The sequence below is a fragment of the Boleophthalmus pectinirostris genome, unplaced genomic scaffold (genome assembly GCF_026225935.1).
Source record: "Boleophthalmus pectinirostris isolate CB_2022bp ecotype Guang Dong unplaced genomic scaffold, ASM2622593v1 HiC_scaffold_11, whole genome shotgun sequence".
In the NCBI taxonomy this organism is placed as follows: domain Eukaryota; kingdom Metazoa; phylum Chordata; class Actinopteri; order Gobiiformes; family Gobiidae; genus Boleophthalmus; species Boleophthalmus pectinirostris.
Window position 1 is genome coordinate 11,190,078 of NW_026570994.1, and position 27,499 is coordinate 11,217,576.

The 27,499-nt window shown below is 39.8% G+C and overlaps 1 protein-coding gene across 1 annotated transcript; it reads left to right on the forward strand.

Annotated features, from left to right (window-relative positions):
- The first annotated feature begins 11 nt into the window (after positions 1-11).
- On the forward strand, positions 12-26,874 carry LOC110153253 (collagen alpha-1(XXVIII) chain-like). Its single transcript, XM_055166852.1, has 30 exons — positions 12-192; positions 367-404; positions 1,098-1,158; positions 2,249-2,313; positions 3,022-3,179; positions 3,877-4,451; positions 7,337-7,357; positions 7,440-7,502; positions 18,014-18,082; positions 18,412-18,480; positions 18,550-18,618; positions 18,687-18,755; positions 18,845-18,916; positions 19,007-19,075; positions 19,157-19,228; positions 19,288-19,356; positions 19,427-19,495; positions 19,961-20,029; positions 20,240-20,308; positions 20,853-20,921; positions 21,666-21,734; positions 21,830-21,898; positions 21,967-22,047; positions 22,207-22,242; positions 22,330-22,366; positions 22,572-23,129; positions 23,557-23,837; positions 24,754-24,970; positions 25,769-25,963; positions 26,098-26,874. The coding sequence occupies exons 5-30, from the start codon at positions 3,026-3,028 to the stop codon at positions 26,103-26,105; spliced, it is 3,198 nt and encodes a 1,065-aa protein (XP_055022827.1). The 5' UTR covers positions 12-192; positions 367-404; positions 1,098-1,158; positions 2,249-2,313; positions 3,022-3,025; the 3' UTR covers positions 26,106-26,874.
- Positions 26,875-27,499: the final 625 nt, after the last annotated feature.

Below are 27,499 nucleotides of genomic sequence, written 5' to 3' on the forward strand. Positions count from 1 at the left end.
GCCCAGCCCAACTGCGCTTGCGTCCTGCGCGACACTGTTTGGAGCATGCGCATAACCTCAGTGACATTCTGCCCTCCATTGAAATGACGGGCACGGGCGCTGCTGCAGCGCTCTCCAAAAAGCAACCACCAACTGAGGAGTAAGGACGAACTGTGCTCCTGTGGTCTTAAATGAGTTTGAACCATACACGAGGTCACTATTACAAAAAATATACCTGTTAAAATGCATTTGCACTGATTGTGCATTGTTATATGTTGCAAATCAATAACATAATTACGTAATTATCCCCACTTTTTTTGTTTTTTATCTCAGTGGTAAAAGTACAAATTGTGAACGCCTGTTTGTAATACATTTTGTTGTCAACAGGGGGAGCTGTTGAACCACAGGAGGAAAATGACTATGAGGTAATTTTCTTCATACCTGGTAGAAGTATTCTTTCTTTGTGTGAGCTAATGAGAATCGTTATGTTCAATAAATACTTCTCAGTATTACTAATTTTAAACAACTGGATTTTTATTTTTTTACAGTAAGAGTACTGAAACCATAATGCCTACTGTACAATCTATAACTGAAACCCAAGATCATGTGCCCATTCAACGAGATGACTTTATTGCTTCGAAATAATTATCTTGGTAGCAAACATAAGATAATGGTTTGGTTTGTGTTCTGCACCTTCCAAGTATAAAAAATAGTCCAAGTATATGACACATTCCACGTGAAGAAATTTTTTTTTTTTCCAGAGGCACGAGGTTCTTTGAGTGTGTTTAATGCACTGCAGTAATATTTATCTTTATTTTAATGATTTGATGTGCGTTGTGTATCAAGCTTTAGTCTATAAAAACAGACAAGTGAGGTAGGTCTACACCACTGAATCAAGAGGGTGGTTTTAACGTTTCTTGTTTTGGGGCAACATCAACACACTGTCAGCACACTGTAGTACCACGCTGCCAAAACTAATTGCATGATTATCTTAACAGTACTGTAGCTTCTTGTTCTTGTTCTTGTTTTCATTACCTGGTAATTCCTTTATCTACTCTTTTCATGCTGTTTTGTGTTGATGTTGTGGTATATTTTTGTTGCTCTGGACACGGCTGGAGACTGGAGCAGTAAGAGGCCAGTTGCAGTTTGAACGTATCTTCAATAGCCTACAAGAACATGGTCAGTGAGAAGAAAAGTCTTATTATCTATTGACTTATTTATTTGTAAAGACCTCCATAACCTTTGTGTTAAGCCAAATATTTGAGACTATCTGTTCAGTTCATACTTTATTATGAGTAAAATACATGATTCAATACATCTGGCAGTTCAGACTTTCAGAAGACTTGTTGAGGCATAGAAATGTGTATCTTGGATCATTTTATTCATCTGACAAAGCGTCAACAGCCACATATCAGTCTCCTGCTGGTCTAAGAGTCTGTTTAAGTAACATGCATTAGCTTGTAAAAACAGTGGTTACACCAAATGTCGCGGCAAACATACCTGCGGGGGATGGAAAATCAAAGCAGTGGTGGCATTCTCTGTGTCATAAAGAGCAGCCTATTCACATTTCTCCTCCTCCCTCGTGCCACACACTCTCCTGAAGTAAACGGTCCAGTGTGGCTCCTCAAACAGGCCCTGCCATGCCTTTTGTCCTTTTGATCTGCAACCAACTCAACTCTGTTACAAAAGGCAGCAAGTTGGATCTATGCTGTAATCTTTGATTTAGAAAAAAAAAAAAACAAAGAAAGAAAGAAAAAAAAAACATGGGTAATAGATATGAGATAAATAAAAATCAATTATATACAGTGAAGTCCACACTTTAAATAGTATATTGTGTATATTTAGATAATATATATGTTTAGATTTATAATGACAAAAATGGGATGTTTGTGCATTCTTGACTGGCAGCTTTGCTTTGATAAATACAGTAGATGGTAAAACACTGTCACCTATTCTTCTTAGTCTTCCACACTGATGTCATTTGTCAATATGTAACTGTCAAAAATTAATTGTTTGTTTTCCCATCTCATATTTGTACAAGAAGAGAAGAAATTCAAACCATCAGGTACAAAACATCTATGCATTCTTGGTCTGTGTAAATTTGAATCAAAATTACAATTTCCTTTATTTAACATGAAACACAAAGTGAAGTGTTTCCCTTTGTTTTATGTTTCCTGCTCATTTAAAACTAATTATCTCACTGTCTCTTGCATGTTTCCAGTAATCACATACCAGCCTTAATTAATGCTTTCTCTTTGTGTTTTTACAGGTGAATCATGGTATGCTGTTTCTGCAAGGTGTTTAGCCTACAGCTACTAATGTTCAGGCATTCAGGTGAGGTTTCTAAATGTCAGGTAACCATCAAACATAAAATCTGCACTGTGTGGTTTATGGAAAATGTATAGTAATATACAAAAAGTTACCAAGCAACCCAAGACTTTTTGTTTTGCCCTTGGGTTTACATCTTCTTAAATAGTTTAAGAAGTAGTGACAACTGCTCTGGAAAAATGGAAAAGGTTGTTTTATGGAATCATTCAAAGCCTAATTCTATTCAAAGGCAGCTCTTTGACATGATGTTTCTGATGTGTCTGGATGTCTGTCCCCCTCCCTGTTCCAAAAAGGGAGTGAGTCTCAAAGAGGGCTGGCCTGGCTTCATTTACTGCACCCCAGAATGGCTCACGTCTGAGGCAGTCTCTGGAGATAGAGGCAAAAGTTTGGGCAACACACTTCTGCATTTGGTGTCACTACATGATACCTGGCTGACCTCTATCTTAACATAATCAGGACCTTCACCTCAAGGATACATAGGATACCTAAACTATACCTAAGTTTTCTCTCAATGAAGAACACCTGTGCACTTTTCTACATATTTTTGAATACACTGACGACTCAGCACTATTGTAAGTTATGCCTGCTTCATTTCTAAGCCCCTGATACCAGAGCCTGTTTGAGCTTGTTGCAGGTTTGTGGAGAGTTCAGTGGACCTGCATGTTTATGAGTGTATTTCTGTATTTTTTTTCTCTCTCTGTCTCCACTCTGAAGAATCATGGTCCCCTCTCTGCACTGGCTCCTACTCCTCTGGGGACTTCAGGGTCTTATGGCGCAAGTTTTTGACGAAGACTATGAAGAAGAAGAGGTGTCAACAAGAAAGAAGAGCAACAAAGTCTATACATCTAATTCAGCGGGCAAGAATGGTAAAAGTAAGTTGTCTTTGTTACTCTCTGAAGAGGGATGGAGTTGAGGCTTACTACAGGTGTCAGGTGGGTAGTTATTTATCAGTGCTGCCACAGGTGGAGTAAACTAGAACATGATCCTCAACAAGGACATCGCTGGAAGATGCAGAGAGGATGGATCATATCTTCCAGCCATCCATCTGCTGTGTGACTCTTGTATGCTCGGTTATCCAAATGTTTTATTTGCTCAGAATTCACTTTCCCCAGGCGCATTCTCTCACTGACATATTTTGCTGGAGATGAACGTGATTTATCTTCAGCCCATATTAAATCAGTGACCTCCTTCTGTTGTTGAAGGGTGCCTCTGTGAGTTCCGTTACTTTTATTTCTCTTTAAAATTATATGTGGCATCCATGAACTTATTACACTTTTCTTGCGAAGGCACTGGCCGATAACTGTTCAATAAATCACCTATAGGCACCCTGAATGCACCACAGATAAAAGTGTCACTGTGCCTCTCGCAATTCACTTAGCTGTGATGAGTTAGCTCTTTATATTTGACCGGATATGAAAGTAATGAACTGTAAATCTTGGCTACAGGAAATACTGGGCAAGTGTGACAGTATGTGGATGAATACAGATAATGTCTAGTCTCTAAAAATGTCTAGTTGCTTGGTTACACATAGGGGTCTATAAATCCTTTTTTTTCCCTTCTTCTTCTTAGCAGTTGCTGATGAAGATTGCAGTTTGGAGATAGCCTTCCTGATCGACAGCTCTGAGAGTGCCAAAGACAACCATGCCCAGGAAAAGCGCTTTGCCTCGGATGTGATGGACCGTCTGCAGGCTGCGCGTCTACAGACAGGTCGAGGCCTCATTTCCCGCGCTGCTCTGCTCCAGTACAGTAGTCACGTGATCATAGAGCAGACCTTCAAACAATGGAAAGGCCCAGATGATTTCAAAGCGCGAATCTCTCCCATCGTCTACATCGGACATGGCACTTACACCACATACGCTATCACCAACCTCACCCGAATTTACCTAGAGGAGTCTGAGCCCAATAGCATTAAAGTGGCCATCCTGCTCTTTGATGGCATCTCCCATCCCAGAAATCCGGACATATTCTCGGCTGTAGCAGATGCTAAGAATCAAGGCGTGCGTTTCTTTGCCATCGGCATCACTCCAGAGGCCAATGAACCCACAAACATTGCACAGTTGAGGCTTATAGCAAGTTCTCCCGCCTCCCGCTACCTCCACAACCTACAGGACAGAGCCATTGTGGATAAAGTCATAAAGGAGATCGTAAGTAACTTCATGCTATCAGTTAGATAATTCAATAATTTGATAAGCAGTATAATTCTCTTTTGGCTACAAAAAGAACAAAAATAGGCAACTGCCACTAGTTGAATCTGTTTGGGGATGAAATAAAGAAAGCATTGAATATGATATAGATTTGATAGTTAAAGGTCCTATATTACGCAAAACTGACTTTTAGCCATTTTATAATTCTTACCTCGTCAAAAACATACCTGTAATTGTGTTTTGTTTCTTTCAAACATATTTAAGTAACCTTTTATTATTAAAAGCTCTGTTCCATCTTGTGATGTCATTTAGTGGTACTTTTCAAGACAGCTACCTTTTACCTTTTGTTTAGTAGAGATTGGCAATTCCAGTGCTGAAATCATCCAAATGATTATAGTGAAGGTGTGCGGAGGTTAAAAACACAGTGGAGCACTTTCTGTATTACTACATGACATCACAAGGTGGAACAGTGTTTTCTGTTTGAGAAAACATGCAGTATAAATATGCAGGGTTTGTGTGTTAAACATGTGTGAATGAAACAAAACACAACTTCAGGTATGTTTGTGATGAGTAAACAATGTATTACATAAATGAGAAAATATTTTAATATGGGCCCTTTAAACAGTTTTTTCCTAGTTCTACATTTTCATTTGAAATTTTGCAGAAGTTCATATGTGTCCAAACTTGTTCAGACCTGCAAAGACATTTTCAAACACCTCATCATTTCTGTAGCTTGGAGGTCTGATTGCAGTTATGATTCTATAGCCTATCCTGTAACAAGGCCATTGTTGCAACCGATGAAGGCGTATTAATTTCTTTTTCTCAAGGTAAATGAAACCAAATTATTTTTTGACTTTTGCAGGCCACCTAATCAGCACTTTCACTGTGTGGCTTTCTACACCACCCTCTGCTATCATATTACATCTCTGAATTACACCTGCTGCCTGCTACCATAGTAACAGATCATACAAGCCATTGCCAGAAAATGAATTCCCAGCAATTTCCTGACACATTCTCCTCAATATGAAAAAAATCCAACCTTGTGTTTAATTATTTATTCTGTTTTGGCCTTTCTTTTATAAAGCACTGATGCATTTCCAGTGAGTTAATTAGAACATGTGCAGTACAGGAACTTCCTGGAGTCACAACCAGGCTATTGACCGAAACATGTGCTCTACATTAAATCGCTTTGTGGGAAAAAGTAGGAGCAGGAACCAAGTTAGGACATATATGCACGCCACATCATTCAGACAAAGCCACTTCAAAACCCATCTTTGCTGTTGATTCAGGTGGTGCAAGTCAAAATACTGTAAAGGAAATGTTCTAAATGGTGTATTGTGACTTTGAGAGAATTTTAACTGACAGGGGCTGGCATGGAGGAGCCCAGTAGCAGTTAGAGTAGGATTGCACAGTATACCATAATTAAACCACAGTTTAAGTTTGCGCAATTATCTAATCGTTAAAACTGTAATTACTTAGATTAGATTAAATTGCTGTCCTTCGCAAAGAACAACAAGTCCTTTTTATAGAAAAATCTTGTAGTGGCTGTAGATTAGACCTCTAGAAATATGTTCTAAACTTCATGAAACAGAGTTCAGTTTATATTCAGTCTTCTCTCACATGTTTATGTTCCTGGAGTTGTTTACAATATGCACTCCAAAACTGAATCTACTTTTCAAACATATATCACAAACATTATCGATTATCTATCTACGATTAGATATATTATTGCATATCTAATCACATTTCTAATCACAAAATCGCACTTTGATTTTTTTTGTTTCAAAATTGTGCAGCCCTAGTCAAGAGTCTAGAGGCCTTGCCATTAGCAGGATTGTTGAAATAGTTGAAGATTTTGCCTATGAAAGCATGAAAAAGAAAACAGTCCAAAAGATTTGGTAGGAAGAAGAACAGAGCACTGTGATCTTCCAAACAATGGTGTAAGGGGATGTGTCTGCACTTTTGTACTGAATTTTACAGCTACTTCAGCCATGACATTTACAAGCACTATTGCAAATTTTTGATGGATTGCAAAAATATGATTTGGATTATATTCATCTGATAATCCAAGTTCTGTTTTCCTCCCTACTTGAGTCCTGCTTTGATCTGGATGTGGAGACGGCATCTGAATGTCATAAGCATGTTCCAGCTCTGTCCCAGCTCAGAGGCTGTCTTTTATTCTCTGCGTGCCTTCTTTTCAAACACATTCCCTGAAAACACATCTCTCACTGCTGCTACCTAGAGATGCTGCTGCTATTCCTGAACAATGCATGTGGCTCGCGTTGAGTCTCCGGTCTGACCCCTCGTATAGAAACCGTGGTCAACTTTCATGTGTTGAGAAACCCGAGGCGTAAAATGCAGCGCTATGAAAAGATGTGAGCCTCGGTAAAAGGAGTGAGTCAAACCTCACACGCACAAACAGGTGGACAGGGTGGAAGGCCATTTGACAAAACCATCCCTGCGAATGGAGAAACTGAGTTATATGGTGAAAGGAAGGTGTGTAGGATTTCAGTCAAATCCAATGAAACGATATTTAAGACAGAATAGATATTTGCCTTGGGAAAGCTTTGGGGGCTGTAGAAAAAGCTTGGCATATACAGTGTAAAGTATGTTTCCTTCTAAATCCTAGCCGCTGTTATGTGAAAAAAACATTTCCAAATGTGTTAAGTACCAGGGCGTGAATGTGTTTAAGTCTACAGTAAAGTTTTATATGTGAGCTTTTGATTCTTTTTATTTGTGCAACATTGTGAGCCAAATGAGGAAGTATAATTCTGGCAGCTGCATGCTGGGTCTATTAATGAACCCTATAGGTTTTCATTTGAGCTTTTACATTCAGCATATGGATTTAATGTAACAGCGTGGTTTCTTGTTTCTTTGTTTTTCAGACAACACTGGCAGATGAAGGGGTAAGCCTCAACAGTGGAGTCTTTCACATGATTGTTTGTGATCTCTGTGCCCCTTCTCACCACTGCTTCTCCATGTGCCCAGTGTCCACTAGCCCAGAGTAAGTGTGCATGTGACAAGGGCGAGAGGGGACCCAGCGGCCCCCCTGTAAGTATTTTCCACCCTATTCAGTCTAAGCATTTTAGAAAAGCACTGTTTTTGTTCTTAAGAACAATTACTCCCAAACAGACTCCAGTTGAAGTGCCGTTGACAGCTCCACAGCTGACAAAGGCATACTCATCTGTTACAAGCTACAAAATTGTAGGGTTTTAAGAGGGTTTAGTAAATGGTGTGGTCTTTTTGAAGAGCTGTAAAGCCCAGCAGCAGTGAGAGTGAGGAGAATGCCTCACATTCCAATACACTTTATTGAGAACATGCCTAAACAGACATTTACATGAGGAAATAAGTAGAATCTTGTTGGTTTGAAGGTTTCGCCTGCTTTGGGATTGGCTGAGGACACAAGAAGCAGATCACTCTTACACAACTCTATTCATGTTGTGATGCAGAGTCTGTCTTATTATTAACAAGGTCAGCTGCAATTAGACGCAGTGGTTGCTTTGATGTACATTCACAGAAAGAGAACAAAAGCTGGTTCATATCACAGACACCAGTAATCAATATGCGCATTTCTTTTGCTCAGTTAACATATCTGTAGAAGAGGATTTGATGATTGCCATTGTATGCAAATGACTGTTTTTCGATAAACAAGATATTGGTACATCATGTTTACACGCAGATCAAATATAGGACTTTGTTAACTGACTAAACGACATTCCATCCAATACAGATTTCACCTCTTCTCTGCTGACTCACCTTCTACACTTAGTGATATATAATTGGCTCATCTCAAACATGTGGGTTTTCCCTATGGCTTACACTGCTTGTTCACAAAACAGAGTTTAAATGACAGATCAAAACATCAGTAAGAACCCCTCAGACAAATTTAACAAGTCATATCCTTAAAACAACATAATAACATTATTACAGAATTCCTGATAATATGAAACCAACAAATGATGACCAACAAATTTGATTGATTAAATTTTTCATTTAAAGCTTATTTAATACCCATAATCATATTATAGCCTTTTTTCATGTCTTTAACCGCTTTTTTTGTTAAAGTTAGCTAGAGACAGACATTTTAAAGTTCGTCCAGGCATGAAACAAAGCGAACGTTGCTGAATAGTTCCGATAGGGTCTGCAAGTGCAAGTGACATTGAAATGCCATGTCCAAGATCAATGTACCTATAATCAAAAGATGCTATACATACTAGATTTAACATATAATTTCATATGTATTTGATATATCTGCTTTATGTTAGACGTAGAAATGTTGATCCTAATTAGCATAGTCAACCTAACCTCATTTTCGCTACATTGTTTGTAATATAATCAAAATGTGAGTCTATCTCTCTCTGGATGTAGCGAAGAGAGTAGGTGTAATCTTCACAGGCGGTTCCTCCATGGGCTCACTCACTTGTATCTGTCTTTGAACTGAGAGTGTTGGAGTCAAGTCTCACATCAGAAAGCTTAGTCAAATGAGAAGTGAAGTGCTTAGGTTGTATATAGAGTTGTGTAGACACTTTTATCCAAGTTGCTGTCCTTGGATGAAAGCTGCCCTGTCCTAACTTAGTTCACCTAGTGGTTCGTGTTGCTCATTATATGCCCGACAATTAGCCATGTATTAGAATTAACGACTTTCGTGAGTTAGGTATGATACTGTGTGTTATGAATGACGAAACTGTATTTCTTGGTCTGTCTCTTAGTATGTCTTATGTTCATTAGTCTATACGTCCTTAAACGTTTGTTTGTTGTACAATTAAAGCATGTGAAAACCAGGTCTCATTAGCGTTTAGACCACCGCGAAGATACCGGTACGTATCCGCAAACCTACCAACGCCCCCCTACCTCCCCCCACTATTATTTGTGCACTATAACTAATTCTTCATTATACGCTTCACGTCCGAGTCGTATCATATTATTGTGTGATGAAGAACATTTTGTAACACATAAATAATTCTCTGAGTGTTACTAGACAAAATTAATTGATATGAGCACATATCTAAAAACAGAAATAACCAATACTAGCTAGAATGTGAGCGCAGATGAAGGATGACAGACCTATAAATCGATGTGTATTGTGTGTCTAAGTTCTAAATCATGATTCTCTTATTAGCTGTATAACTCCACTTTGCTTTTTTCTCGAAAATGAAATAAACAGCATTCTATTACTCTGAGTTCTTTAACATATGAAATTGTAAAAGTAAAATATGTGCATATAGTCACTATTTAGCGTTGCACATTTTTTTCGTTGCACGCTGGGGGTGACTAGCAGGCTCGAGCAGGCGAAATTAGGTGATACCCGTAACAATACGATTAAAGGCAATAAGACCCAACCGCACACACATGGAAGAGTAAATACGTGAATATGGCGTGAAGGTATATGTTGAAAAGCCCTAAAATTATCGTCAGCCAGTTTTATATCACACACAATTGTGGATAGATACAGATTAGCGAATGTAGACTGCTAAAATTAATGCCATGAGGATTGCAAACTCCTATTAGACGATATGCCATGTGTGCTGTTACGTAAATGATGTAAATATCTCAGGTATGTCCGTCTTTGGCTTTACTTTAGGGTCCTGAGGGACTTTGCGTGTCAGATGTCGCTTGAATCAGAAGCCCTTAACGGTTAAATTCGCATGTGTTTAATTAAATAACTCGAGCAGTACCCCAGTCACGAGCGCTTATTACACACATGGATCATAGTAATATTGGAAGCATTCTCCCGTGACGGATCTCAACTCTCTCTCCGTGTAAATATTCTTTACTCCTACTATCATCCATTCCCATATTTCTGTGCTCCGATAAGCTATCGCGCGCAAAATCAATGTAGCTCACTCGGGGGCTCCAGCACTCGGTAGTATGGCTTGGCCCTGAACTGTATTATCGAGAGTTCGTATCAAATGACTGACAGCAATACTAGAAGATGTATTAAGCTTGGACTGAATTAGTGTTGTGACTCGATAATTCTTCAAAGAAATCATCCTGAGGTTGTGTTTGTGCGTTTCACAGTATTTGTTAGTTATTTTTCTTCTCTTTGTTGTGTGTAGCCAGTGGAAGAAGAGCGTTCAGCACAGATAGTCACGAGTTAAATCGCCCCTGGTCAGAAATAAACACAAAGAATACCTCGCAGAAAACACCACGGAACAAATGAACTATTGAAACATCTTTGGCTCTCTACCTGCTTTCATCTTTTTTAAATGAGCGTGTAATGTCTGTCCATACAAAACCATGTACGCTCCAAGAGTTTCTTCGTGCTACCATGTCTCTTCACTCACCTATAAGATACTTACTATTGTAAGATAGCTACTGTTGTACAAAGGGCTGAAGCGCTAGCACCTACTAAGCACCAAAAAGCGTTGCTAAGTAGTACACTCTACTGCTGTCTCAGTATTACTTTAAGAGAAACATTTCGATAACTATTTTGTTAAAACCAGTTTTGTGTTTTTCCAGTTCAATTGGAGTATACAACAGCAGCTTGCATGGTCTGGTGTGCTTAAGTGAAAGTTAGAAGCAGCTCTTCGTCAATATCATCTAGGAGTCAAGCTGGATCCCATGTATATTCATGAGCCTGGATCAGCGCTCTCTTAACGTGACTAAATCGTCCATTGATTAGATTTGTCGAGTTTATCATCGTTGCTTGCACTGCAGAGCAGAACGAGGGCGAGCTGATCGCGATCGTGTTTTACTTTCATGAATGCCCATAATGTTAACGATGTTTATGGTGTGTTCAAGTCAAAATTGAAGTGAATGTGTGCTAAACAGACAAGAAGGCTAGAGCCCTATCAACTACCTTATTCACTGCCAATGCAACAGAAACATGAAAGTACAGCAGCCCTTAACAGAGTACAATCCAAGCCTATGTTCCATTTCAAAGAGATACGTGCATCCCCTTCATCTGATGTGTAGTATTGGCAAGATCCACACAACATAGCCACTCACAACAAACGAGCAGCAAGAACTAAATTTAATTGGCAATAACGATCTGCACTATGTATGTAAGTCACTAGAGTTACTATCTTTACTATGCGAGCGTGGAACGCTGTGGTACTGCATAATACCCTTATAGATAACTATGTCTGATTCTGTTATTATACTATATCTTCCCTCTGTATACTCATCACAACTTGGAACTTCTATGCTCTAGTTCGCACGACTTGTTCTTATGTATTCCTCATACAGGCACCCCTCATACAACTTGCCTTTTCTTAGCGGATTCACAATACCTGAGGCCGCTCTGGAGCACACATCTACGCCTCCTGCTACCAGAATACAACAGCACGTCATAAGCATCTCCGTAATCTATCTTTTGTGGCTCACAGAGCAATGCGTTCCATCGACAGTCTATCATGCCAAAGTGAAGCGCAGCTGTCATGCCTCCATTTCAAATCCCTTATTTCACTTGGTTAGATTCCAACACTGTCGCTTGTGCCAACTGCTGCAGGGCATTTGTTCCGAGGACAGGATGAGGACGATGTCAGGAACAATCCCTTCCAAACTTTTCATAACACACTATTGGGTCCTGACTCTAACGACAGCGCTGTCACACCAGAAGCGGCAGAGATTGAAAAAAGAGTATACAAGCGATAATCACTACCATCGACGTTACGTACATTAACATCAAGCAAACTATCCCTTCCAATATAAACGACCGTTGCAGAGTGCTGCACTCTTCCGTTTGATTAACTGCTACAAAGCTGGGATGTGTTGAGCATATTATACGAGGCTAAATAATGTGAGGTGTATCACTGCGTATGTCACCACTCTTAAGTAACATTCGAACTCTCTCCCAGCACCACCCACTCATACACATCCACCTGTTCCGTCTCATCTCTATGTCTAATGCTCTCGGGAATGTGATGTCAAAAAGCCATAACCTCTTTAAAAGAACAAATACAACATTCATACCTTAAAGATTTTGATTGACTAGCTTTACACTAGCATCTCTGTAAACATAGCGGCTAAATTTTCAATTAACTTTAGAATTTTCCTATCTTAGATATAAATCGCTTATACATATGTACATATTTTTGGTGATCAGGTTGATGCTGAAGTCCAGATCAATTGTTATGCAGGATAATAATACGCACCGCAGTGTATTTCTATAGATACTTCATCACCATTCCAATTGAGAACATTATAGTTATAGCACACAGTTACACACACTTTGTCTTGCTTCAACAAACTCACCTATTGACTGAATAAATCTTAAATGGTAAACATAGAAGTCTTAATGTGTAGGGATTTATCCTATAAAGAGATATTACAAAATGTCTATATCCATAGATCAAACTAGACACATCTAATTTTGTGCCAATAGTAGTCACTAGCGACGAGCGCGAATAGATTCCGCCCACTTTAGCTCAATAGACATGTAATACACTATTCATGGAAATACGTGAATTCTCTTAATGACCAGATCATCTGCCGTGTATTATTACTATTCTAATTAGTTCAACTTAAGTATTAATCATCCTTTTGACAGAATATCAGGAGCTTGCTCAGACCAACTTGCTTTGTACTCCTCATGTATCTATTTTCTTGTCCAAGGGCTAGTGTAAGGTACGATCGGAATTCTGTAAAAACCCAAAAGCAACATGCGTGTAGAGTGTAGCCAAACAAACGACACAGCTACCTCACTGGGGTATGTTGTCGCGAGGGACATGATGACAGGCTAATCTCGTAATGTCTAATGAATAGCTATTGCATATCTGTTAGTTACTTAGTTTTATTGCATGCGATGTTTCTACTGTAATTTCGCCATTCCGTCTTAAATAATAACGAGCCCGTGATACATGAGAGCTATGATAATATACATGCCAGGACCACATCCATGTGCAAGAGAACGAGGAGCAGGCTAAGAACCGAATTACTTGTTATCCTTCGTGCAACTGCAGTAAGGTAAGTTGAAGATCAAAGTGCTGCTATCTCTCTCTTACTTGACAATTGAGAAGAATTTTAGGATATATAATCGAACGATATCCTAAAAAGTCTCTACATGCATTATGACATTTCTTTTTGCTCCATCCTTGTCTCTTCGCTTTCTGCATAAGATTGTAGTTCTCTGAGGCTGAGTGGAAACCGATGATGTAGGATACTCCATTGAAGCGATCCTACCCCGAAGCTTATGGCGCCAACAAACTCCATCTGATCACAGCCCCAATACCACACCGGTTCTTTTTATATGATTGATGGATATATAGGAGTGAATAGTATGTCAGTCGCAGGTAAATAACAATGTTTAATTAGGGTTGTTTTCCTTTTATTTTATCTCCAAGACGAAACACCTCTTAGGGAGTTGTTCATATACTACAGTGGAAGAAGTCCTGATCGCATGATATGTTTAACACAGCTAGATCCACGCAACTGCAGACGCAAGCATCATTCAAGAGTACGAGCCTACCAGTGTCATCATGTATTAGCATATCGTTCACAACACTTACGTACTCCCATCAGCTCCCTCTTCCCTACATTTTTTTTTCCCTATGCGCAGCACATCTAAGGGCCCCCATCAGAGTGTCACACAATTTCTTTATCATCAGATTCTAAGTGAGCAAGACAGAATTGTAGTTCCCCCAATTTCTATCAGCAATTTGGATTGAGATCAGTTATCCCACCAGCGTCAATACAAGTTATATTCTATACTTCTCTGTAATTTAATAACATCCCATCAATCAGTTTGTGATTATAGTAGCAGTCTTTTATTCTATATGTTAACTAGGATGTACATTCAGCTCTGACCCCTTGTCCCAACGACCGCGTACGCTCGATGGAAACCCAATAGCGGTTGGTGAACCTGTTGTCATGAACAATCGGTACCGTAACATCTCTCCATCCTGCCCCAGGGTGACCATTAGTGCACCAAGTTACCATCTAGCGATCTGTCTAGATTGCTCTCCAATGTATATCCTAATATAATAAGTACACACTCAAGGACAGAAGTCTCGCAGAGCTATTTATTTATTGAATATTATCGATTTTATCTTCAATACAACATCACTTAATTATTCAAGCATCAGCTCAACTTTTCCACGTTCTGTGCTAGAACAATCTGTAAGTGCTGTGTAGCTGTTATTCCGTTCTCGTTACAATTAGATAAATCCTTAGGGAGTCATAACGTGTGTCTGGTTCATTGGATTGTCCCGACAGAAGGGAAACACATCTGACTGTGGACATAGGACCTATTTCAATATTTTACCATGGGAAAAAGAACAAAAGAGATATAGCCGGAAATGAGGAAAAGCTGACAAGCTAGTTGACCCAAGTTTGAGCTCTGTAAGATAGAGGTGACCCCCTCGTTCGCTCTCCTGCCCCACCTATTTTCATTCGTCTCCAGAGCATACACACACTCAACAAAGCACACATATCATCTAACATTACACTTTATCTGGCTTTGCTCTCAGCGCTCCTGTGGGCTTTTAACTACTCTATTTAGTTCACCGTTATACGTCATGCGAAGAACAACTAAACCATACAACATAAACTTCTACTCATTTTTCATCCAATCAAAATGGATTGAAAGCAACATGCTAAGCTGTCTAAATGTTTGAGAAAATAGTGAAAAGTTGGGATGCCATGTATCCATTCTACAGCAGCAATAAGACATTCACTTTTGACCTTACTAATGGACAGTCTGTGTCTTCAAATGTGTCTTGGACCCATTGTCTGATTGGGTGTCAGATCTATCTAGGATTCACCCTACTCTGTAAGTACTCTCTGTCTGTATACTGCTTCTAGCTGAGCAGTGTTCATTCACCAAGTCACCATCTAAACGACAATATTACTCAAAATATCATTTTGTATCAATGAAAACGTCCGTCCTAAAAAACTAAAAGCCTGTAGCGAAGACAACTAGAACTATAGTATTGACTATGAGATCTCTTTGTGGGATTCTATGAACCAGCTTCTTCAATGGATGATTGTTGCATATAAGTGATTTTTCTGATGAACACCTCCGTATATCATTATGATTTTAATCCCATTAGAACTTTTTAATTTCTGGAATGTCAGTATTACACCTTGCATACACTATCCATGCAGCTGGTACTGAACCTGACAAGTCACCACTGAATTATTGTACCTTAATTTTCTATGATAGCTGATAACTTTCATCATCATTATATCAGATACCCCCCATACTATCACCTTTGTTATAACTCAGATATTCTCTCCAACTCGACTGCTTATCTGAATCGATGTCGATTCATGCACGCCCATCCTAGTTATTACTTGTCTCGACTTTAAATTATTCTCAGATATGACACCCTTGCTATCCCTCTGTTCCACTGCCTCAGATCGTGTGTAGTTTCGCCGCTCCGAGCCAAAGATCAGAAGGACTAGTTGAAGTTCGTACCGACAGTCATTTATTGCAATTGTTCATACTCAGCTCTGTTATATGTCTTTATGAAGCATATCGCGTCTAGACTAAACGAATGGAGTGACAGATTCACAAAGAGTCGTGGCTTAAGCCAGAGACAAGAATAACATCCACTTTGTTTCTGACCACCTCTATATTATTAGGTAGTGCAGCTTCGGAAGACTCATTCACCTTGGTGCGTTCCCAGATGAGCCCGACAAACAACGGTAAACATTAAGACTGAAATCATGGGATCGCGCAATATATGTCTACTTTATTATCTTATACTAAATTTATTTTCTTGCCTCTTTATTTATTTAGCATGTTAAGTAGCGACAATACCCCCCAGTTCCTAGCGTCACTTGTGGCACCAATGTACGCTGCGACTGTACTGTGTTGACTCAGTGGTATTGTAAATTGTCAGTCATCAGATAAGACTTTATGTGACTTATTAACAATATAGGCATTAACGTACAACAGCATTAATGCTTCCCTATAGTGCCATTAGCTATATATATTTGCACGCTTTGCGCTAATAACATGAGAGTTCACTAGCCTTCCTTGGCACCAGTTAATCAAACATGAAAAAATTATTCATAACCATCTCAGCTCTCGCTCGCACTCATTTCATTATGGGCGATATAGTTAACACAATCTAAGGCTCAAGTAATTATACCGACATTCAAAGGCCAACGTTCTAAAACAATGACTGTATAGTTTAACTGACATGCCATTATCATTAAAGAATTATATATTAAATCAATCTCCCATGGCTCTATGACGTACTGCTTGACCCAGAAGATATATCTTTCTTCTTTAATCCACCAAGCAGCAGTCAAAACTATCACCCCTCAAGTGTTGTATCTTCCATAGGTATAAAGAGTAAAAGTTTAATACATGTTCAGAATTTAAAACAAACAATACTAATTCAGACAATAGTCTTTGACGTTTGAATGGAAATGTTGGCTTCAGCTGAGATCTGCTGACCGTGCTTCGCTGATGCACGCGTACGCTCCACTAGACCCAGTATGCATTATAACAACATTTTCAAACTTTTTGCGATTTGCGGCATCACTCAGTCTTCGATTCTACCTACATCCTTCCGTTTCTACCGAGTACATTTTTATTCGGGAGAACAACAAGAAAAACTTTTGGAGGGCTTGTGATTCGTGATTATCATAGCAAGCTTGAGTAATAAGTCATAGTTATTTTGTTGATTGAAATCTTATCAAATCGTAGCTATAATGCGTAATAACACAAATACCTGATAGTTAATAAACTGATTATCAAATGATGCACAAGCAGTAGTGCGTTAAAAGAACACGCTGATCAAGAAGACATTAAGAGTTCATACACAAAATGCGAAAACATGCGTTTGGTAAGGTAAATCCAAACCCTAAAGAAGTTACGTCAAAAAGCACTCTGCTCCAAGGCAGTCAGCATCGGAGCTCACCACCAGTTCTAACATACAGTCATTTGATTTTCCAGCTAAAATGCTATGTTGTCTAGTGCTCACAATAGATCAATAGCAAGGTTCTTTAACTCTCTTCTAAAATGGAAAAAAAAAAAAAAGGAAAGGTCCTTTAGCCTGCTATTTCTATTTTGCACAGATTTAGATTTTCAAAAAGATACCATGACATTTAAGATCCCTATTCATGGTTAGGTCACACACGTTGATTACAGCAGCAGAAGATGGAATTAAAGCTGGCCGGACTCAATGCTGTGATAGCAGCAGCAGTACAGTAGCAGTTTCACAAATGTCTCACATAACCAATTTGGAACACATCCCAGAATTCCTTTGGGGTTGTTTCTGTGGTTACAAGCTAAAGTAAAAAAAGATTAGTTTACATTGGGTTTTGAGCAAAATGTATTTTTTCAGCATTCCACAGCGACATAAACAGATTTATTGTATCTCAAATAAAATATGTAAATGGAGTTTCCGGTGATGTATTCTGTTAAAACACCAATGTAATAATACAACAATCTACAGTATATTAGCTTTTTCCTTATAAACAAAGAGGCTCTGCTCTGGCCTTTTCACTAGTTTAAAAACATTTTTGAACAAGAAAAACAGGACTACATACCCAATATTCAATTATCAACAAAGAAAGAATGAGAATGTGTTTTTAAAATTGTATATTTTATTATTTGTTTGTTTTTCATTTACTGAAAATTAAATGTAACCATTGTGTCCTCACAGGGTGAACGAGGCCTAGAGGGTCCACGGGGGCCCAGAGGACCACAGGGGCCAGGAATCAAAGGTGATAAGGTAGAGTTGTAAATAAAATACCTCCAAAATGCTTTCTCTCAAAGCCAAAAGAATATAACAGAGCAGATTGGGAGGAGCACAAGAACTGGCAGAGTGACTGGTGAACACATGGTCACAATTTATAATGAAAAAAGACAGTGGACAGTTAAAGTTGTGTGTAATTACAGTGGAAATGATGTCAGTAGGAAGCGAAGCAAGAAATGTAAATTGCATATTTTCTGTACATGTTTGTACTTTTTCATTGTCTAAGTAGGCCAGTCTAAAACAACCATGTAGTATTATTGTTGCTTGTTGAATGGTTTCTCTAATCTGAATTGTGTTTTCTTTAGGGTGATTTTGGTCCTGCAGGACTTCCAGGACCTGTTGGCCTCACAGGGGCAGGGATACAGGGGGAAAAGGTATTAAAAGTTATTTTATCATTATCATTGCAGTCATTGCAGATGTTATAACTCTTATGTGTGTTTTAGGGTGTGGAGGGTCCAAGGGGGCCACCTGGGCCAAGGGGTCTACCAGGCGAGGGCTTACCAGGACCCAAGGTTTGTAGATTGACCTATAAGACTTATATGGTTTTGTGTATTTGTGTTGAATTAACTGTGTGATGAAGGGAGATCAAGGACTGCCTGGGGAGACTGGTGCTCCGGGAGAGAGAGGGGCTGGAGAACCGGGATCCAAGGTGGGTTAAAGCGCTGTTTAAATGCTCATTAACCACAAGTGTTTGTTTTAGTGACTATTTCATTCAAGTGATTATTTCCTCTGTTTCAGGGAGATCCAGGGGCCCCAGGAATCTCAGGAGTGCCCGGCCTGCCAGGGGAGGATGGGGCACCAGGCCAGAAGGTCCTTTCACTCATGCTATATTACATTTGCTATGACAGCTCTTCTATAGTCATTTCAGACACTTATTATCCAAGCTGCTGTGTTTTTCAGGGTGAAGTAGGAGCACCAGGTCTCCGTGGGCTTGAAGGGGCACCTGGACTTGGGACTCAAGGAGAGAAGGTATCTCATTACATCACTGTTAAATGTGATGACAGTAAACTCAAACCCCCATGCCTCCTCTAATGTAATGTCTCCTTTTAGGGAGATCAAGGTCAAAGAGGAATCAGAGGCTTGACCGGTCCACCTGGTATTGCTGGACCATCAGGACCAAAGGTGAGATGGATGGAAGCTAAATGAAACAATAATGATTGTGCTAATGATTGCTTCTTCAGGGAGAACCTGGGTCACAGGGTCGCTTAGGTTTACCTGGTCCACCTGGGCGCTTTGTTGTTGGGCCTAAGGTAATACTCAAAAGCATACATGTTGTTAATAAATGTTCTTAAGATAATACTATGTACTTTTTACTATTAGGGTGATCCAGGCCCAAGTGGTCCACCTGGCCCAGTTGGGGAGACTGGCTATGGACTCCCTGGTCCAAAGGTAAAAGTTTCTTAATGTCTTTAATGTCTTCTGCACAGAAGTGCCGTGTGTTGATCAGAAAGCTTTTAATAATTCAGAAACTAAGAAATTATCATGTCAGTATTTCACATTTTAATCACAGTCACAGCATCTGGCAGCACTTTCTGATTATGAGATCCATCATCCACACTTTTCTCATCATTCGATAAGAATGAAAAAGTAATTACTATAACATGATGTTGTGTTCTAATTGTGCATCTTCACATGATGTCGTCAGTGACCTGGGTTTGTTGAAAGAGTCCTGTTGTGAAAGGCCACAACCTGTTTAGTAGTTGTTACATTTTGGGTTTTGATGTATTGACTGCTTCGGAGAGCATATGCCTCCTTTTACTTCTACATTCCTGTTGGTCGTATGTAGCTGTGTGTGTAAATCAGCTCTTTGCTGTTATGTTAGTGAAATGTAGATTTACTGTGTGTTCTTCAAAGGGGGACCGTGGAGATACAGGATCAGGGGGTCCACCTGGTCCTAAAGGAGACGGCTATCCAGGCCCTGTGGTAAGATTCACTCTCAGACCTCTAACCCTGTTCGTGTGTGCTACTATCTGCAGAGACTACTTTCACTTATAATGCATGTCTACAGTCCCAGGCACCAGTTTAATAGTAAAAGTTATGCAGGAGCAGACATAAGATGTATGCTGAGATTATTTTTCTTGTATAGATGTGTTAATGTTAATAATAAAATCACTTTTCCCTATTTGATTTTAGGGGCCTCCTGGTCTCCCTGGACTTCCAGGAGAACCTGGGCAAGAGGGGCTTGGCATCCCTGGACCAAAGGTAACAAGACTGGAGACCCAGAGTGCTCTGAGGGCATAAACTACACTGCTGTGCATTTGTCTGAATGAACCACACATGACAGGAGACATGCTGAAACAATTGAAGGCCATTTTTATAAAGAAGAACAACAAAGTAAATTCCATGATCCCACTTGAAACCATTGTGTGAACCACAAACACCACAACATCTCATTTGTCCCATAGTGTGACCGTGTGACACTGAGTGCACCCAGTGACTCCATTGACTGTCCTTTTTACTTTTCTTTAAAGAATTATAGGTAGTTAAAGGAATACTATTTTACATCAAGATGTAAGATTTTAAAACATATCCACAGTATTTATAATCATATGGGGTCTGTTGTTTGAGATTGGTTTTGAGATAAGTAAAGAAAATCTTTACTGTGAGAGCTATGGTCATTTTTTCAAGGAAAACTAATTAAAGGAAACAGGATGGTGCTCACAGCACAGAGGTTCATTTGCTTGATGGATTGTGTGTTGCTGTGTGTAAATATTCATGTATTGTGTCTACGTTGCCTTCTTTTCAGGGGGATATTGGCTTCCGTGGACTGCCTGGTTTACCCGGACCTCCGGGCGAAGGCCTCCAAGGACCTCCAGTACGTATTAACATTTTCCTATTCAGACTACAAATGATCTGCAGCTAAACTGAACATGCCTTTTTTCGTGTCTCCCTCAAAGCACTTTCCATCTCCTTCACATTTGTATTCAGCTTCTGCTTACACATGACAAGGACAACATAATAATGTGTTTACTAATGCCCAAAGCCTTCTGTAATTGTATTTGACATAGAGCCAGATGGGCCAGATTGAGTCATGTCCTCAGAAGAGTTAGCTCCTGTCATAAAGCGGTAAATTAAAAAGGCTGTGCTTGGTCTCTTGTGTGAAGCTCCTCACTGCAGGGTCTCAGTCAGCGCAGCATACTTTTGTTCAGGCTGTTTATGATGATCCACCTCACTTTGAGTGTGAACCTCTATGGGCATATGTGTGTGATGAGGAGCTCCTGGTCTAACAGGCCTCTCTGCAGTGACACTGCACCCATCTGCCCTCCACATCACGTTCTGCACCCAAGGGACTCTGCTGGTGCCTCTGCAGGTCTGAGCGCTTCAGGCACAAGGCACCGTTTAATTAGGCACTCAGCTGACTTGTCAAATATAAAGGGATTTCAGCTTTCAGACTGGATCCATGTGGGACAGAGTAGGGTGACTCAGATCCTTAAAATGGCCACCTTCTCAGCATACTCCTAATATTGCGCTTGAAATAAATGAATCTCTGATGAGTTAGAAGACAGTGATATGTTTGCATACTGATAACGAACTTAATGTATCCTTAAATCTGTTTTAGGGTAACACAGGCAGGCCTGGCCCACCTGGACCAGCTGGACCTCCAGGACAAGGAGTTCAAGGGCCAAAGGTATAGCTTACTTGCAACTTGCATTCACCCAGCACAGCCATTTACACTGAGTGTTTGGGACCTGCTCGTTTACCTGCTGTTTGTGTTATTTTCAGGGTGAGCTGGGGTCACAGGGAGTGACAGGACCAAGAGGACTCCCTGGAGAGGGCTTCCCAGGAGCTAAAGTGTGTCCCATGACATTTGGATGACTGTGTGCGCTTTGTGTTTAAACTAATGATTGTGTGTATCTTAGGGCGACCGAGGCGCAGTGGGAGAGAGAGGGCAAAAGGGATTCAAAGGAGATTTGGGAGACCCAGGGACTCCAGGACTTCCTGTAAGAAAACCGTATTGTATTCAGTTTTCAGGTGTAGATATGTGTCTAGTTCTGCAGCCTGGTCTGTCTAAAACACACTATTTATCTGCATGCTGGGTCTTGCTACTCCGCTTATGATTTACAGTAAAAAGTTAACAACTTATTTTAATGTTGTTCTAGGGCCGTCAGGGAATCAAAGGTGAAGCAGGACTCACCGTGAGTAATCTAATTTATCTTTCATTTTATACACTTAATTCACTGCCTGTTCACTGACTTGACGGTGTGTTGGTGTATCGATTACAGAGAGAGGACATCATTCGAATGATCAAGGAGATCTGTGGTAACGTATCTTCTTATGGGTGTTATTTTTATTTCGTTTTGTGTATTGATTGAACTTTGCCTGCTGTGTTATCAGAGAATACTCATTGTGTAAACTTAAGACTCTGTCTGGTATAATCTGTAAATCAGCAGATCACATAGCAAAGATCAGACCTTATCAGAAACCTCCGGCCATTTTCTCATGTATCCATGTGATGTAATTTCAGGCTGCGGAATCAAATGTAAGGAGAGGCCTATGGAGCTGGTGTTTGTCATTGACAGCTCTGAGAGTGTGGGACCGGAGAACTTTGAGATCATCAAGGACTTTGTTAATGCACTGGTGGACCGGGTCACCGTGGGGAGAAACGCCACACGGATCGGCCTGGTGTTGTACAGCCTGGAGGTCAAACTCGTTTTCAATCTCGCACGCTATGTGACTAAACAGGACATTAAACAAGCTATCCGTAACATCCCATACATGGGAGAGGGGACTTACACCGGCACCGCTATCCGAAAAGCCACCCAGGACGCCTTCTACAGCTCACGAATCGGAGTCAGTAAAGTGGCCATAGTTATCACAGATGGGCAAACGGACAAGAGGGAGCCGGTGAAGCTGGATATAGCTGTGAGGGAAGCACATGCTGCCAATATTGAGATGTTCGCTCTGGGGATTGTGAACACGTCTGACCCGACCCAAGGCGAGTTTCTGCGAGAGCTCAATCTTATCGCGTCAGACCCAGACAGCGAGCACATGTTCCTCATAGATGATTTCAACACCCTGCCAGGTAAGTGCCATATACCTATGTATTAAACTGCAACCACAACATCATCTTTACCTTTTTATAGGGCCAGGACTGTTACAGGTGAGTAATATATGGTTGTCTACAAGATACTTTCAAAATAGTAGTTTTAAAAACATTCAAAGTAGTATGTTGATAAAAGAGAAAACTGCAAAAATCTGATAAAAACAAAAAGTCACTAACATATCTGATCTTTTTTTCAGTCCTTTCACATTTGTTCAGTCCTTGAACCTCTACTTTTTATATAGGCTATACAGTCCCATTCTGGTATTTTTAGGGATTGCACCAATGTAATCTAAGATACTGTGAAAAGCAACTTTCTATAGGGAACTATGGTCTATATGTTTTGAAATACTAAATTTACTGTACTTTTGTCTTGTCTCTCTGACTCCTCTGTGTCTCGTCATCTCAGCTCTGGAATCCAAGCTGGTTAGCCAGTTCTGTGAGGACGAGAATGGAGCCCTGATTTATAACAAAATAACAAATGGCTTCAACGGGTACAATGGACATGGAAACAACGGCTACAATGGCTACGGCACCAACGGCAACAGGAACGTCGTCAACGGCAACTATGCCATTGGCGGCTTCGGCTACAGGCCTCATCCCAACAGTGGACCTCAAACTGGCACCAGCACCCATACCCAGGGAGGGGCCTCTGTGGTCACCCAGACAGCTAGCAAAGGATCCAGCACTGTAAATACTATTATACTATTATACTATACTTATTTACGACTCCCAGTGGTTGAGTTAACAATTAGAATTAGGAATGTCATGATTTCAAAGTCTATGATTATCAGAATATCTAATCAAAGCAAACTTTATTTATACCCTACCCCACAACAGCCCGGCCCCACACAATCATAAAACTCACAGGCAGCAGCAGTAAATATAAATATAAAATTATTGTCAGAAGAAACAACACAATTATTGAAACTGTGACTTAAGAAAAGGTGAAATCCTTAATTCATGTCTAATAGATTACCATTCATGTAAGTTTTAGTACTATATAACTAGCTTTCTGACCTCATTGTTTTTTACCTCCGCCAAGGAGGTTATGTTTTTGCCGGCGTTTGTCTGTTTGTTTGTTTGTCTGTTAGCAACATAACTCAAAAAGTTATGGACCGATTTTGATGAAATTTTCTGGATTTGTTGGAAATGTGAAAAGGAAGAACTGATTTCATTTTGGGGGTGATCCGGAAGAAATCCTGGATTCTGGATCACTTTGAAATTTTAGTTAACATTGGTAAATGGGGCCAAAAATTTTGTTTCTCAATATCTCGGTTAATTATTGATCAAACCCCATGAAATTTGACTCAGGGATGGACAATGGGATCCTCTTTCATATTCCAAAGGTTGATCCGGATCTGATCCAGAAGACTGATTTTATCGCAATTTATATAAAAAATGGGGGTAGTCCTTGGCGGAGGTCTGCGCTCTCTGACTGCTTTTCTAGTTTTTAAATGTTTTTGGATATAGATTAAATAAATATAACTCACTTCTGCTTATTAAAGAACCAATAATATCTCTCTAAATTCTTACAATATTTTTTGTTCAATTAATCTTAACATCCTTGTTAGAGTAAAATGCGTTTGGTCTGGTTTGTTTTCAGGGTGGTGGGGGCCAGTTTGGTATTTCGACGTGGGGGTCTGAGCGTGGTGACACATTCAATCGCCAGGACTCTATAAACAGAGGCACCTCCTCATCATCTTCTTCATCCTCATCCACTTCCTTATCATCGTCATCATCATCCACTACGAATGTAACAATATCAACTTCAGGTGGTTCAGTCCCAATCGTGCCTCCTCCAAGGCCAGCTCTTCCTAAAGGTACTCTCATATTTAAAAGTCTGTGCAGGTATCAATATAAATTAATTACAAGGGTAAAAACAATCTGGTTTTCCCTCACTATTTGTGAATAATTATAAACACACGCTGTCAACAATGGGAATAAAATTAGAAGTGAAGGACACATGCAATAATAGAGTCAGACTTCAGAGGAGGACACAACAAGGCGAGACATGCCTCCAGAATTCATTACCTGTGATCAGTTTGCACATTTATTACGTTACATGAAATATACCACAGGACGGGAGACATTTAAAAAATATACAGATATAAATGCACTGTCAAAAATGTTTCCTACTGTGTGATCAATTGCAGTGTTTTTTTTAAAGCTTTTTTCTTTTTTTAAACTAATTATGATCTCAAGACTATTGTCATGACAACAGGAAATTAACTGGTTATAGAGAGAATTGAATCATACATTACAACGTTTTTCCTCAAATAAAAAAGATGTTATTCCATCTTGTGGCACACAATTGTGGAGTTGCACAGCCTGTTTCAGTCCAGTGCCCGGTGAATGTAAGGTGCTGATGGTCTGGGTCACAGGTTTTGATAAGTGCCATTTGATTGACAAGTCCAGGAATAGGGGCAGGTAGGTGAGGAGCTGGAAGACCAATTATTTTTGATGTGCTCTGCCCGACTTAATGGAATGTTCTTTTTCTGTACAAGAGAGAAGCAAAGGATTTCAACACATAAAAAAAAGACATCACATCATTATAAGGACATTTTGATTTGAACAAAAAATGTGCTAATCTATCTTCTTCTCTTTTGTCTTCTTTTCAGAGACTGTACCATTAGACCCTCGTTGCGGTCTGGTGCTGGACCAGGGCACATGCCGGGACTACAACATCCGCTGGTATTACGACAAGCAAGCCAACGCGTGCGCCCAATTCTGGTACGGAGGATGTAACGGCAACAAGAATCGTTTTGACACTGAGGAGGAGTGTAAGAGGACATGTGTCAGAGTCAGCTCCACCGGTATGCTCCCCTGATTCAACCCCTTATATGTGCCAATCACACCTCTTTATATGTCCTATGAATGTAGGTCATAACAGCACGCCTGGTTTGGTGTATTCACTGTACTATCTCTTCCATGTGTTTTGATTTTACAGGGGGATAAAGAAACGCATCTGCCGCACATCTGCACATCAACATACTTCCAACGAGGGGCAGCTAAAATCACTTTCTACTTTAGTCAATTTTTTAGCAGAATCTCAGGCGCATATTGTATACATATATGCTTGATGCGAGGATTTCTCGAGGTAGGAAACTTTTCTACCCATCTGCAGTAAACTCCTGCCCCAACAGTACTACCACACTTCTAAATGATTACTCACTCACTGATCACTATCAAGTCGAACCTCACTTTGATAGATACCTCCAGTGTTTTTTTCATTGTTCATTGAAGGTAAGATAATCCATCACCTTCATTCAGGTGTACAGACCAGCACTGTTTGTGTGTGTGTGTCTTTTTCCAACTTTCAAGGGAATTACTCACACGTTTTACACTGTTTTAGCCACTGCAGAGATTACGAAGCCATAATAGCCTTTTTTTTTTGCAATAATTTACTTAACAATGCCCCACTCTGCTTATTTCAAAGTGTCTTTCACTTTAAATACTGATACTGCTACATAGATTATTTGTGTTTTGAATATGTTTGTATTTCATTATAGAACTCAAAATGTGATTTCATGTTTACATCGTTTTAGTTCTTTATTACTAATCTGACTGTTCAAGCTGTACTTACAGAGCATTGATGGACTGACACATACTGTATACACACTGCCCTCTACTGGGTAACACTAGCTCATGTCATTGAACTGAGGTAAGCTGTACCTTCTGTTTAGACACAAATCCGTTCTTGTGATAACCTGGTTTGTCATTTTTCACCAGTGTGCCTCATGAGTTGACTTTCCATTTGATGGATTGCCAAAAAATTAATTAAACTGTAACATACAACAAAATGTAAATGTGATTTTTTTTTAAAGACATTTGGTCTTATTGGGGAAGTGGAACAGTTTTTTATACTCTCCCCTTCTGCTTAAATTACATGTGAGACACTCCCAGAGAAGTGGCGTAGTCTGATCTATCTTTAGTTCTGCCCATGGGACGAATGTTATCTAACTCTACTCACTCCATGATTTATCAGGCCTCCGAGATGAAAACCAAACAACATAGGACCTTATTGATTCTGACAATTCATCAGCAAGCTTTGTAATTGCCAGTTTTAGCATTCACTTGTTTAATGTGAATGGCTCAGTGAGAGGGCTTTATAGAGCATAAGATTTCCTCCCTGATGACAATGTTTTTAAATTTTCATGAACTGCGTAAACTCACACAAGCAGCTGATTTCACACAGTTGGGGGGACAGAGAAGCCTGATTGGTTGGCCGCTTCACTTGTCTATGCGTCTATCACCTGTTTTTGGAACAGCTGCTGCACCCAAACGTTACTGTACCATTTTTAGCACAATAGGTGTAATGTTTTTTTGTTTTTTTAAAGGATTCTTAAAAA